We start from the raw sequence: 13,452 nt of genomic DNA on the forward strand, positions 1-13,452 counted from the left end.
GGGGGGGGGAGGGGGATAGAATGTTTTAACAACCAGTGACGTAATTTTGAGATTGTGAGGCTGGAGTAACTGGAGATGATATGGAGCCACGTGCCGCATTTTTACGTGAGATTCTGATTTAAAATTCCGGCTAATTATCGCCATTTTTTAGGTTTACTATCTCAACGGGAATCTCATGAAGAGAAATTATTCGTTAATTATTTAATTGAGCGACTATTTATTGGTACAAAGGGAAAAGCGAGGACCAATTGCTTCTCATTATTTTGTGGTATTAGATACCGATTTTAACCTGCGATTCTGAATTAAAATATCAGTGGAATTGGCGGACGAAAAATTTCAACCAATTATCCCTAATTTGTCCCTTTGTTTCATTCACTCCGGAGAAATAAAGTGAGACGTACTCCACGGGCCAATGAGTTACAGCATTGCATCTTTTTTTTTTTTTCATTCTTTTTTTTTTTCTTCAATCGGTTTATTTTTTATTAGCTTTTTATTTTTCCTGCGTTCACCTTCGGAGGAGAAGACGTCGTAGGGTAATCCAACACCGGAAGCGTCTCGAGCGTGACGCCACCCTGAAGTTGAAGGGATATTCAGGCCAGTGTGAGGTAATAATGGAGCCAAAGTCCCTCATGCGAGTCCGTGTCCACCTCTTTGTCCTAGTCTAGAGAAAAAAAAAAAAATGAAAACAAGTTTGTTAAATCCACGAGATTTCACTCGGTATTTTTATCGCGTCTCCAATGCACCTAGTGCATTATAATGCATTTGAATCCATTAGAATCCCCTAACCCAGTCTCTGGACATTGAAAATTTTAGGGTTGAAAATTTTTGTGACGTCAATTCCACTGATGATTGAGAATTTTTGGAGAAATTGATACTATTGGTACTAGTGGAAATTCTAGTGATTTATTAATTAATTGGGTCACGTTAATTTTTTAGTTTTTATGGGGTAAAAAATTATTTTTACATCGGGTTAATTGATACTCACCCTAAAAATGTTATGGTTATTCTGGGCGGTCCATGGAGGGGGTGGGGTGTCTTCCGTATGGTGGCAAAACTCGACGGAAGGCAACCAGTGAGGAAGATGCGGCTGTAGAAGGGTAATCGGACACCTGTAACGTGAGATCACAGCCACCACACCGTCACCACCTCCTTCGTACTCCCTTTTACCACCCAACATCCACCTCCCACCGCCCTTCTCCCCCCCCCCCCCTCTTCCACCCTTCCCTCCCTTGCTTAGTCCCCGGGGGATGAAAATGCGGACTAGACAGAAAAAAATAAGTGAAAAAGACGAAGAAATTGCTCTTTTCCTTTTTCACTCTATAGACTTCCCTGAAAAATCAGGGAAAATCATTTTTTTTTTTCATTTTCGGCTGTGAAAAATTTTGAAACCCCAACTGCGGTAGTCGGGACTGCCCATCGCTAAGTTCACCTTTCCCTCATCGTAATCGGAGAATCTAGTATCGATTACGAGCGATGGAAAACTCGGCCAATGGGCAGTTGCACTGTACCGAGGAGAAAAATATTTGAAAAAGTGAAGGTAAATGGATGGGGAAATTAGTGTGGGGTGTGGGTGAATGTGAACCCTTGAATGGGACTTATTTTTGTGTCAGTTACCGTGACACAAACGTGAATTGAAACGTGAGACTGGCACGTGGCTGGCTTTTTGAATTAGGCGGTTTTGATATCTTGTTTTTTTTTTTCTTCATCACGTCACGCGTATTTTAATGATCACCTCGTTATCTTGTCGGGGTGCATTAATATTTGGGGGTATCATTTGGGGGTATCATTTGGGGGTGAGTAATTTCCGCACGAATGATTCAATGGATCCTTGACTATTCTCTCAGTAAAATTTTAGTACGAGAATTCTCACGTTTATTTATAATCGGAAAATTCGGAAAATTCCTGGAAATGCATTCATGCAGTGAAACGAGACAGGCGGAATAATTTTCTTTTGCAAAAACACATTACACTATTACCTCAACACGTGTTATATTATTGGGATGGGCACGTGAGGGCACGTGGCTCTAATCACCTGATCTTAATTAAAACCGATGACCTGTGGTCTACAAAACTCCAGTAGAAATTCGTGAGGAAATCGTGAAAAGCATTAATATCAGTCTTAAAACTCGTTCTCAATCAGATCATCAACATTTCACTTTTATCACTCCATCAATTCAAAAATTCATTATTCCATATTTTTATTCATAACTCTTGATTCCCGGGAATTTATTATTTACTTATTAATGGCCATCGCTTCCTGGCATCGAGACCCCTCAATGACCTATCGATTATACACACTATTCAAACAATTTTTGTATTTTTTTAAAACTCCTCCATAGGGGTGGATTGCGCGGGGGATAGGGGTGGGCCGACGAGTAATTGTAAACTTGGAGGGGTCCAGTCCCTTCTCCTGGATAATTCGAGTCATATTGTGGGTCTTCACGGGATGTAATTAAAGTTGAAATTAAAATTTAGGTATTCACCACCTCGATTCATGGTGTGTCTTGTAAATATGAATTATATTTTATCAAAAATTGCGTGACGTGCAAGCGTTACCCCCGGTGATTCTCTCCTCTCCCCTTCGGTCTACCCATTTCACTTATATTATTACCGACATACATATTTATGCCATGAACTCGAAACGAGTCTCATACGCAGTCTCTCTCTCTCTCTATCTCTCTCTCTTTCTTTCTCTCTCTCTCTTCTCTCTCTCTTTCCCTCTCTCTCTCTCTCTCTTTCCCTCTCTCTCTCTCTCTCGTTCTCTATATCGTGGGATAAAGAGAGAAAGAGAGAGAGGGACTGGTGGTAAAAGGACGAGAGGAAGGAACGAAGAGGGGCTTTGAGTTAGTTATTACCGAATCAATTACCAGTCCGGTATTTATAGGGTGGGTAGTAGCGTGTATTTCGTTTTCCCGTTTGCAAGAGACCAAGATGGCGTACGACGATACCAATGCGCTTTTTTATCAGTTGAAATAATTCAACCAAAACACAAGTTTGCGATGATATCTGTTATCTCTAGGTTTTGGGGAGGAGGGGAGAAATTAATTTTCAAAGTGAAAATCAAAATTACACTCATTCCATTAATTTTCGCGGATAATAATGCAATTAAAAATTGCAATTTCGTTTTTATAGTGAAAAACATTTCGCGAATTTTGCGAAATACTAATGCACAATGAAAATTTATAAGTAAAAATAGAATGGCGGAAATATTTGGACGAAGTTTTATTTGGGAGGGAAATGGTGATAAATCGATGAAAATGGAATTAATCGCGAAAAATCAGTGGAATACCTTTAAATTCAAAATTAGAATAATCTCGAGTCATCTCAGAGTCTCGGCCAGGGTAAAAAGGAAGGAGTTTCTTATCTGAAACACGTTGTCTTCTTTATGTCCACGTGTTTTCGCCAACATACAGCGCGGAAAGCCCATGGGGCCAGAATCGTTCGAGAGAGAGGGCAAGAGATACAGGATAGAGAGAAAAAAATAGGGAGGGGAAAAAGAAAAAAAAATGAGAATTGACGTGGAAAAATAATAAAAACGAATGAAAGAAATAAGAGAAGGAGTTAGACGCACCCGGGGCTTGGGGGTTTAGGATCGATCGTGGGGATAGGTGTTAAAACACGGCAATTAACAACGGGGGAAGACGGTTGGAAACGAGGTAGACCACCTTCCATGGTGGCAAGAGAGATTTACAGCCGGACTGGGGCGTATTTATGAACTACGTCCTCAAAAATACATGAGCATGAGAGAGAGCACCTTTGGAAATACGTGTTGTGTTGGGGAAACACGTGTGGTTTAGACGAGATTTGCCAAACGATCGTTCATCATTTTTTTTTGAGAGGGGGGCACCATCACGCCGACTTGTGAACACATTTATTTTTTCATTTCATTTTCTATTCTATCCGGTTAAAAGAAAATTATTCAGATTATTCAGATTATTGTAATTATTCAAAAGAGCGCGGTTGCCATTTTTTTTTTCTCATCTAATAATCGAAAATTAATAATTCCACATCATCAGGATTATTGATGCGAAAAACTCTGGGTGTTGCATAATTTGTGGTGGATATATTGTTTAATAATAAATTGGCGATCGGTAACGGTATCTCGTATGCGATCGCACGAGTTCTCACTTCCTGCAGTGTCTCGTATAAATCTGATGAACGATCGAGGAATCTTCTGAGGTCACAAGGTACTCCCGAAGCGATCTTATTATAACCGTTGGTCCATGATGACCATGTTTAGGTGTTGGTCAGATTTAAGATGAGGTATATTACACGGATGGGACCGATTATCGGTAACGAGGGGCCTCTTTAGTCACGTCTCCGACCCCCTGGGTTATTCAGGCACGTGCTTTCACCCAGGAAAGCTTTCCCTCAACCCTCCCCTCCTCACTTTTTCCAAGTCTTTATTTTTTTCTTTATAAACACTATTCTTGCACATTCCTCTTGAAAACCTTCAAAATCATTCATCACGGATCTTTTGCTTCCAGAGGAAATGAATTACTTCTGAATTTCGCTGGGAATTTAATGATCAATGATTAGTTTGAGATGACAGTCTAGATGGAATTTTGATTTTTTACTCTAGCATTACGTCGGAATAGCAATTTGCAAGTGAAAATACCCGTATGAATAGTTTATGACTGGCTCTTAAATCCTCATCCTCGTGTGTCCCGAAGTGGAATAGGTTGAAAGAAGCCAATACATTATGCCAGTGGTTGGTGAGGGCCCGTTAGGTCGCGTTAAGTTATTAGAGAATCAATTACGTGTGGTTCCTATTGTTTATGGCGGCCCTCAAGGGGCCAATCCCTCGACGCTCAATAACCCATACCAACAATTCCACACATACACTTTATTTATACCATTTGCCAGCGTTTAACGACCTTTTTGCCATCTTGTATCGTTCATTTGCCACTCAATTCGATTTTAAATCGATTTTTTACATTCAATTATCGTCCTTTTGTTTGTCGTTACTTTCTCGCAAATTGAGGGCTTTTATCGTTAAAAGTTGACCGACTCGAGTGATTAAATTGTTTTTCAGACTCGCAACTTTGATAATTAAAAGTTACCATGTGAAATTGGCCGGAGGGGATAGACTTCACCAGGTGCTCCATTCGTTTCCCCAAAATTAATTGACGTATCGATCCGTGCACCTCTCTCAATACTATGGCTTCCTCAATTCGATTACTCACTATTCAGGGGTAAAAAGCCAACGAAATATCATGTAAAGACACCGGAAAATATTTTGGCGAATAAATTCGCAATTTTCATTAACCGTTTAAATTCCAGAAAATCTTCTATTTTTATTATCCACAAATTATACAATTTGTGGAATAATTCGTCTTTTAATTCGGAAAAAATTCCACAACTCTTTTCTCATACTTCAAATTTAATCTTATGACTCCACTCCACGGCTATTTAATATTAAAACCCCCGAATAGTCAGTTGAGGCGTCATAATAATACGTTTTAGCCAGCCCCATGCACTCCACCCACTTCCAATAATGTAACAACCACCCAAACGTGTGAATGATAAAATAATAACGTATCAAGGGCCCCTCGATCGGTACCAATAAACACATACCACGCGTATCATGTGCCATTATCACCAATTGTATTGCCTCATTCTCTTCGTATATTACATACAAAACTGCTCACCATCTTTTCCAAGATTTATTGAATTTAATTTTACGCTTCAATTCACATAATCCATTCGTTAAAAAATTATTCTCAATCCTTTCAATATTGAAATGGCATTATTTCATGATTGAGAAATAAAATAGAGAAAACCTACAGTTATTGAAAATTAATACACAATTAATTTGCAGTTAATCGTGAAATTGAATTCAGTAGTGAAGTGGTAAAGTGAGATGAGTCTGATTTTTTAAGTTTTGTTAGGTATCGTTGGGATTTTAGATCAAGTCTGAGTTTGAAAACTGAGGTGTTGAGTTTCGAAATGAAAGCCAGGAGCTGATTAATTTCAGTCTTATCGCCAATAAACCCAGCGTCGCGATATTTCACGGTGTAATGAATCTCAGTAATAATTTCTCGGGTGTTTTGAGATAACGAGAGGCTCGTTGAAAATTATTTTCGAGTGCATGTTTACTTTGGGCTGTATACATTTTTTTGAAATCTCTTTCAGTATTCACCTCTAAGATAATTCAAATAGGAGAGATAAATTTTCACAAATAGCTTTCAAAAAGAATTTTATTTATCAACTTGCATCATTACAATCAATTGTAGAGCTATTAAAAATTCAGTGAGACTTATTCTTTCGTTCAAGGCATTCGAAATTAATTTTAATTGGATTGTTCTATTTTTTTTCTCTCGGAAATGAGAATCGAGGTGTATTCAGGTGTCTCTTCAATTTTACCCTCTTCTTTTTTGTCACAAGAGGATTCTGAGTGATCGTCAACACTAGAGGAACACCCACTGTCCCCCGACGTCTTCTCTCCTTTAATAATTTTTTTCACTGGCTGATCACTCTCTTCCTCAGAGCTACTCAATTCCTCAGAGTCAATGTCATCAAATTCATCGAGCATTGTTTTCCTCTTGACACTCTTCCTCGGTGGCTCGAGACTCGATGTCGTAGCTGCAGTCTTGAATCCTTGTTCAACAGCATCATCGATCCTCTCAGTGAGAATCGATCTCTCGTGCTCGTAATTCTTGTCCTTGAACTCGTGCTTTGGCTCAGCGCAGAGTCTCTCCAATTTTTTCTTCTTTCTCTCTGCTTGCTCCTCTTTTCGATTTCCCTGATTCTCAATCCAGGCTTTCAGGCGTTTTTCTTCATTAATATCCCGTAGACGACGACCACTCAGGTCTCTGCATGCCTCTCGATTCGTTGTCTTTTCGATTTGTGCTCCAATAGCTCGCAGCATCGAGCCAAACCCTCCCTTTCCCCCCAGGAGCTTTGGAATTACCCTGACATCCCCTGAAAGGTGGGCACCTGGGGAAAGTAGTCTCCCATTCTGTAAAATGTAGAAATTCCTCTGGAAAAATCCCTAGGGTAAAGATATTCATAATTAGATACAAATTATAATAACAAATCGTAATTGAGAGGTTATACTCCAGATTAATGAATGTTTACCTTTTTTTCTAGATGTCTCCAGAGTTCATCCACCGAGTCACTCTTCTCAAGGGTGAGTACACTCTCACAATTATGCGCTACTTCTAACTTAATCTCGATCATTGCGTATTCGTTTTAAACAATTTATTTCAACAAAACGATTTTACTGTTGACAATTACGTTTCGCGTACTTCTATATACTGACGACAAACAAATATGGCGACTGTCGGAGGCGCCCTCTGAATTGTTTTTTCAATTTCTATTCAATTATCTGGGAATAATTAATCAACACTTGAATTGTCCCAGTAATTTATTAATTTAATATCATTTTGTACATTAATTCTCAAGTTCAGAAGATCAATGTTTTCCCAGCTCTTCAGGGTAACAGATCTAAACTTAAAATTATCAATTACTAATACTAAAACGGAAATTATAATTAGTCGAATAATTTCCATCGAGACGAATAATTCCACCCGAAATTTCTCAATCATTCTGTGAAATGGGTGAGCCTCGATCTCGCTTGCTGGCTTTTCCTTTACCCTTGGACTTTCCCTCCCGCTTCCTGGTCAGAGATGAATTGGAAGTTGTGGAGGCAGAGTCAGCTGGACTCGACTGGTTGGATCCATCCCTGTCCCATCTTGAGAGGGCGTCCCTCAGATGCTGTCCATCGGTCTCGTCATAGGCATCAACATCCACAGGCATTCCCTCATTAATCTCAAGATTTGCTCTCATCTCTTTTCTCTGGTCGTCAGTGTGCTGAGGGCATCTCATGGATCTAGTGCACAGCTTCTTAGTGTGTTCAGATATAACGCCACATATTTGAGTGAGAAGAGCTCTCTTATCATCGATTGACATATTCTCGTAGTTTGATGGAGAATTTTCATTACTCTCTGGGGTGTCACCGTTTCTCTGTGTCTTCTGGGTCTTGCTTCTCTTTATTCCATTCCTGTCTTTCCTTCGTTTTCTCTTGTCATTGTTGACACTCCAGTCTGCATCGTCCTCGTCGTCACTCACAACCCCACTGTAATTACTCAGATCTTTCGAACTATTTGCTATTCTTCGTGATGCTATTCTCGAGCTATTTCTACCCATGCCCATACATTTCTCCAGGTGAGTTGCAAAACGACAAGCTGCAACTCCTCGATCGCAATTCGGACAGTTGCACTCTTGGGATTTTTTAATCGGGTGTTGGCCGAAGACGTCAAGACCTGGAGAGTCTGAAATCAAAGAAAAGATATTTTAGGCATCTTTCATTAAAACAAATGGCGAAATTTTGTTGTGGATATTTTTATTCTTACCAACGATAGCATAAGACTCATCATCGGGAATTCCTTCTTCAACGTCTGAGCTTCCAGTTTTGACAGTTCTATGGACATCAAAAACAAAACCCATGAGCACCTCGTCCAGGAGATCCTCGTAGATCTCTTGAGATGCCATGTCAACATTCTCTGACGTTCTCATGAACTCGAGAAAACTTCTATCAAGCTCCTGGATCCTCTCCTCGGTAACGGACATTTTTCGTGCAAAATTCTTCTCCAAACAACACACACATGTGCCTCTCGTATTCACGATTGCTTCGATGTGACAACAATTCAGGAATTGTATCCTTGATTTTTCGATTTTCCCTGGGTGAACTCACAGTTACTCACTGCAGGGACAGGTCATCCAGGTGCCCTTACTAATTTTCACGGGACAATTTCTAAATTCACTGTCTCCTCTTCTTATTAATTATTCCCTTGAGGTACGTTAGGTTGATATTTACCCTCGAATTTGTGGGACTTTGATTTATTTATCCAGTGGCTTTCTTCTGTCAGAAATCCTCTGTTTATTGCAGGTGGCAGATGCACATTAACTCGATCATGAACTCAAAATGAACTTTGCTAATAAGATAGGAACACGAGTTCACACCTCTCGCTGTTTTATCGACCGAGTTTACGGCTGTGGCGCCATTTTCGAAAATAAATCTAGAATTTTCGGATAAAAGAATATCTCAAATAAATTCCAATTCCTCTTGGGCTTTCAAGTTCTTTTAATTTAGGGTGAAATAACTTTTTTTTATTCATTAATTGAGATTTTACATTTTAATTCAGTGAATTAAATTTTCAATTTATTTATTTTATGATTTCGTCCTCCGGCAATGCTTGGGGTCACGCGGTGTACTATCGGTCATCATTTAATTTTCTCAGTTCTCAAATTAGCGTAAAATGTTTTTTAATAAGAGATATTGAATTATAAACATCGAAAAATTATAATTCAGGGGATTAGAGGTGAAAGCAGTGACTTTTTACGGAGACATTAGTAACAATAGTTTAAGGTTAACCCACGATTTTGAGGTTATCCGATCTTTGTTGAAGTAAGTTAACAAGTTATTGTCGAAACAAAATGACAACAAACATGAGGAGTGTTTTGAGACTTTCGATGGCCCTGAGAAATTTGTCAGTCTCATCGAGTCGTGTCCTGTCCCTGAGATCAGTTCATTCGTCATCAGGTCTAGATGCTAGATTCAATCGCTGTAGGTATCTACTTTAAGAAAAATTCCAATGAATTTTTCGTTCTCAACTGGTCGTTTTTTGTTTCCATTCTTTTATCTCTTGTGTCTATTATCCTCTCAAAGCAGCTGTGAGCGCAGAGCCTTTTGGTCATTCTCAACGTGCTCTGGACGACTTCGATAAACCGGAGAAGCCCAAGGGATATCTGCGGCAGTTGCGCACCTGCGATATCCCAGAGGAGGTCCTCCTCCTGGTAAAGAATGAAAATTCTGGGATGCAACTCATTCACGCCCTGAAAACCCTGGAGGTTCTCTTCGACATGTCGAAAAAAAATTCGGAAAAATTCGAGGACATCCACGAGAAGAAAGAATTTTCCATTCTCTGCGAGATCGTGAAGAAAAATATTCGCCAGCTGGAGAGGGAGCAGGCAATACAAGCCCTCAAGTACCTGACGTATCTACGCGTCCCCTCGACGACAGTAATAATTCAGATGCTCCTCCAGATGATCAGGACGTCAGTAAATCAGCTGTCCCTGGATGAAATAGTTTTCCTGAGTTTTCTCTTACAGAAATGCCGAAAGACACCTCTGGTGGAGGCCCTGGAAATCGCCCTGCCAATTGTCTTCGAGACCCACGTGGGACATAAATTGGACCCTGAAAATCTGGACTCTGTAGTAAGAGTCTTCCAGTACCTGCGTAAATCAAACTTGAACCTCGATGCAATCACCAGAATCCTGAAGATAATTGAAAAGACAGATACATCGAAAATAAAACCACCAAATGCCAAGCAGATTCTCTTCTGCCTCGTGGAGTTGCAGCTAACTGATCTTGTCAGATCCCTGATCCCCAGGATGATGGGAATCCTCTCGGAGGACATCGACACGTTCAACGAGGAAGAATTACAGGCGATGGTCAGGAGATTATCCGATAAATTCAACGATGTCAAAAACAATCGTGATGCTTATTATCACGAGGGTTTTGCTGACGCCTGCGCTGCCACTGTTATCTCCAGAGATCTGGGCTTCGAAGTCGCCCAGGACCTCACTCACTTCTACAACGACGTGGGGCACGTCAACATTGCACTCCTGGATTACATGTCAGCCAAGTGCTTCGAGGACAAGAGAATTATCTCAGGAGCAAATAAGTATCAGATTGGATCATTCTTTTATGCCCTGTCTCAGGCTGATTACAAGCCCGTCTTCTGGGACTCCATCAAGGAATCACTGATGAGTGAAAAATTGCTCGATCAGAATCCTGGAAAGCTCACAAAAGTAGGCCTGTACATGGCCTCACTCGATTGCTTGATGCCAAAACTCATCGAGAAAGTATTCACGCAGTTTGAGGTGCGATCTGAGGGACACACCTCCGCGAAGAAGAGATTTTTACTCCTCTATCATGCGGTTAAGAGTGGATTCCATGGGTATAAGGGACCCTGGCCCTCTGAGGATTTACTCAGGGGCTGCGAGAATATTCCTGCTGTTGATAGAGAAGAATATCCTCTGCAGGACGCCATAGAATGCGCCCTCGGGGGACAACAGTACGTTATTAACCAGCTTAAAACAAAATTTGGATATTACGTGGATAATGTCGTGATTATGAGGAAAGGCGGATTTCCGATTGCTATTAATAAGGAAGGGCATCTTGTCGAGAAGATCGAGGAACTCATACCTTTGCCGGACAGCCAAGTGTAATTATTCTTTTTTTTTTTTTCATCTCTCGAATAATTCAGGAGCGAAAAGAAGAAAACAGTCTAGCTGAGTTTTTGGGAAATATCTCTGAATCTGTGGAAGATGCCGAAATTCTTTAGGAGAGCTTTTTTGTAGAGGGAAGTGAGAGCTACAGAAAAGGTTATACAAGAATTTTGGATTTTTCAATTATATGTTGGATTATTCCTGGAAAACTTCGCTGGCTGGAAAAAAAATGATGTTTAGATCTGGGGAAATTAATTGACATTAATTTTTTAGCTTGATATTCATGAACATCCCGAACTATGGACACGCTCGTAATACAGATCGCCTGACTGGCTACTGGGCATTTTTAATAAAACAACTGGAGTCTGGAACAAAATCTACAGTCATTCCAATTCTATCGAGAACTTGGAAAAAACTGTCAGAACCCGAGAGAATTCGCTACATCTCGCAAGCGATCAGACTCAAATGTGACGAGCTGTCAGCAGTCGTCAATTAATCATTGACAAATCAATAGAGTTGAATGTAAAATAAAAAAGAAAACCAATCCAAAAATAAACAGCAGTTTATCACATCCTTCAGCAGTGGAATGAAGACACAATTAGATTCTCAACATTTTTATTATACCAAAATAGTTATTCTCAACAATAAAATGACGTTATCGTCTCCAACATGCAAAAATCTGGAGATTAAAAAAAAAAATTCAATGAGTATTCAAGCACAAGGATTATCTCCTTAAAGTCTAAACTAGTCGTTAACGTGAAATAAAATTTTCAAGCTCTTTTACAAAAGAAATTTAATGGGAAATGAAATTCGGCGTTCGATCGGAGCACCACGAGACGATCAGCACCACTGGATAAATTTCTCCCTAACTCGAGGACTCGGAATCATTGGCTCAACCCGAAGACCTTGAGGGCATTGAATGCAGTGGCAAGGGCAACTTCCTCGGGTGATTTTCTCATGAAAGCCGCTACCATTTCTACAACAGCAGGTAGTGCACATGGCTCATTCCTCTGGAAAGTGCAGTACCGATGTAGAAATGTCATTGATCTCTCGGTCAATCCATCCTTGACGTGGACAGGAAGTTTACTGGCTCTGGTGTTGGGATACATGAAGGGTGCATCAGTCTCAACAAGAATTTTATCCAGAGATATGTCACCAGCCTCCAGTATCTGTCTGACTCCACTGTCAGATTTGTCTTTACACAGATAACCAGTGATTCCCAAGTAGAATCCCTCTTCGAGATACAGACGTGCCTCATCAGCACTTCCAATGAACGAGTGAATCATCACCGGGGGCAGACGATTTTTGTAATTGGAGAGAACCTCCAGGACATCCTTCTGCGCACCTCTCTCATGAATTACCAGGGGTTTATTGAGTCTACAGGCGAGTTCAATTTGTTTATGAAAGACTGATCTCTGAGTCTCAGGATCTGAAAAGTCCCTGTTGTAGTCGAGTCCACATTCACCTATTGCAACGCACTCTGGGTTGTTGGCTATTGTCTCGAGCTCCTCCAGGGTCTCGTCGTCGTCCCAGGATTTTGCGTCGTGGGGGTGGACTCCAGCTGTTGAGTACAGGGTTCCTGGGTAGATTCTTGTCAGACGTAGGGCTTCTTTACTCGATCTTATGCTCGCACCTGTTACCATTATCTTCTGAACACCCGAGTCCTTCGCTCGTTGAATCACTGAGTCTAGGTCTCTGCTGTATTTTTTATTCGTTAGGTTTGCACCCACGTCGATCAGGATGTAGTTCTCGTAGCACTGACGCAACGGACATACGTCTGTCGTCGAACTACTCGCGTTCTCAGACATTCTTAAGAAATTCCCCGGATTTTAGGCCCCTGAAAACCCAAAAATTATCGACATTCAATAAATTAACAATTAAAGTTGTAACCAATGGAATTTGCAATCAGCTGATTTTCTAAACCGATTTTTAAAATTTTGGTCTCACAAATTCATTTGTGGGGATTGAAAATTGGGAATCTCTGGGCAAAATGAGGGTTTTGGAGTTTCCGGTGTTTAACCTATCGAGGTTTTTGTCTGAGGGGTGGTATTTGGCTCGATCGCTGAAATTCTTTCGATATTTTAAGGTATCCATGAATTTAGAGAGACTTACTTGACATTTGAGGGATCCTATGCGGGGCGAGTCTCGATGACGTCTGAGTTTGAGTAATTCGGGGATGAATGAAATTGTTGGGCTTTTTTGGGATGACTTAAC

General features: G+C 40.4%; 4 protein-coding genes across 5 annotated transcripts; 1 reads left to right on the top strand and 3 right to left on the bottom strand.

The window, feature by feature from the left end:
• Nucleotides 1–6,182: 6,182 nt before the first annotated feature.
• On the bottom strand, nt 6,183–7,269 carry LOC105270277 (protein SDE2 homolog). Its single transcript, XM_011311112.1, has 2 exons — nt 7,081–7,269; nt 6,183–6,994 (listed from the first exon to the last, which is right to left on the bottom strand). Exons 1-2 carry the CDS (start codon nt 7,180–7,182, stop codon nt 6,293–6,295), a joined length of 804 nt encoding a protein of 267 aa, XP_011309414.1. The 5' UTR covers nt 7,183–7,269; the 3' UTR covers nt 6,183–6,292.
• Nucleotides 7,270–7,351: 82 nt separating this feature from the next.
• Sgf11 (SAGA associated factor 11kDa) lies at nt 7,352–8,912 on the bottom strand. Its single transcript, XM_011311113.1, has 2 exons — nt 8,358–8,912; nt 7,352–8,276 (listed from the first exon to the last, which is right to left on the bottom strand). Exons 1-2 carry the CDS (start codon nt 8,572–8,574, stop codon nt 7,543–7,545), a joined length of 951 nt encoding a protein of 316 aa, XP_011309415.1. The 5' UTR covers nt 8,575–8,912; the 3' UTR covers nt 7,352–7,542.
• Nucleotides 8,913–9,175: 263 nt separating this feature from the next.
• On the top strand, nt 9,176–11,809 carry LOC105270279 (uncharacterized). 2 transcript variants are annotated; one of them, XM_011311114.1, is made up of 3 exons: nt 9,176–9,571; nt 9,674–11,234; nt 11,512–11,809. In XM_011311114.1, exons 1-3 carry the CDS (start codon nt 9,442–9,444, stop codon nt 11,732–11,734), a joined length of 1,914 nt encoding a protein of 637 aa, XP_011309416.1. In that variant the 5' UTR covers nt 9,176–9,441; the 3' UTR covers nt 11,735–11,809. The 2 variants fall into 2 exon arrangements, with proteins under 2 accessions (XP_011309416.1, XP_011309417.1); XM_011311115.1 differs by having other exon boundaries at nt 9,677–11,234.
• A 27-nt stretch (nt 11,810–11,836) lies between these two features.
• LOC105270280 (putative deoxyribonuclease TATDN1) lies at nt 11,837–13,442 on the bottom strand. Its single transcript, XM_011311116.1, has 2 exons — nt 13,351–13,442; nt 11,837–13,075 (listed from the first exon to the last, which is right to left on the bottom strand). Exon 2 carries the CDS (start codon nt 13,044–13,046, stop codon nt 12,123–12,125), a length of 924 nt encoding a protein of 307 aa, XP_011309418.1. The 5' UTR covers nt 13,047–13,075; nt 13,351–13,442; the 3' UTR covers nt 11,837–12,122.
• Nucleotides 13,443–13,452: the final 10 nt, after the last annotated feature.

The sequence above is a fragment of the Fopius arisanus genome, unplaced genomic scaffold (assembly GCF_000806365.1).
Source record: "Fopius arisanus strain USDA-PBARC FA_bdor unplaced genomic scaffold, ASM80636v1 scaffold00083, whole genome shotgun sequence".
Taxonomy (NCBI): Eukaryota; Metazoa; Arthropoda; class Insecta; order Hymenoptera; family Braconidae; genus Fopius; species Fopius arisanus.

Coding starts and splice junctions, on each gene's coding strand:
- LOC105270279 (XM_011311114.1), top strand. CDS start 9,442: ATGACAACAAACATGAGGAGTGTTTTGAGACTTTCGATGGCCCTGAGA. Junction 9,572..9,673: donor AGATGCTAGATTCAATCGCT/GTAGGTATCTAC, acceptor ATCCTCTCAAAG/CAGCTGTGAGCGCAGAGCCT. Junction 11,235..11,511: donor CCTTTGCCGGACAGCCAAGT/GTAATTATTCTT, acceptor TTAATTTTTTAG/CTTGATATTCATGAACATCC.
- LOC105270277 (XM_011311112.1), bottom strand. CDS start 7,182: ATGATCGAGATTAAGTTAGAAGTAGCGCATAATTGTGAGAGTGTACTC. Junction 6,995..7,080: donor GGAGACATCTAGAAAAAAAG/GTAAACATTCAT, acceptor TCTTTACCCTAG/GGATTTTTCCAGAGGAATTT.
- Sgf11 (XM_011311113.1), bottom strand. CDS start 8,574: ATGTCCGTTACCGAGGAGAGGATCCAGGAGCTTGATAGAAGTTTTCTC. Junction 8,277..8,357: donor TGAGTCTTATGCTATCGTTG/GTAAGAATAAAA, acceptor CTTTGATTTCAG/ACTCTCCAGGTCTTGACGTC.
- LOC105270280 (XM_011311116.1), bottom strand. CDS start 13,046: ATGTCTGAGAACGCGAGTAGTTCGACGACAGACGTATGTCCGTTGCGT.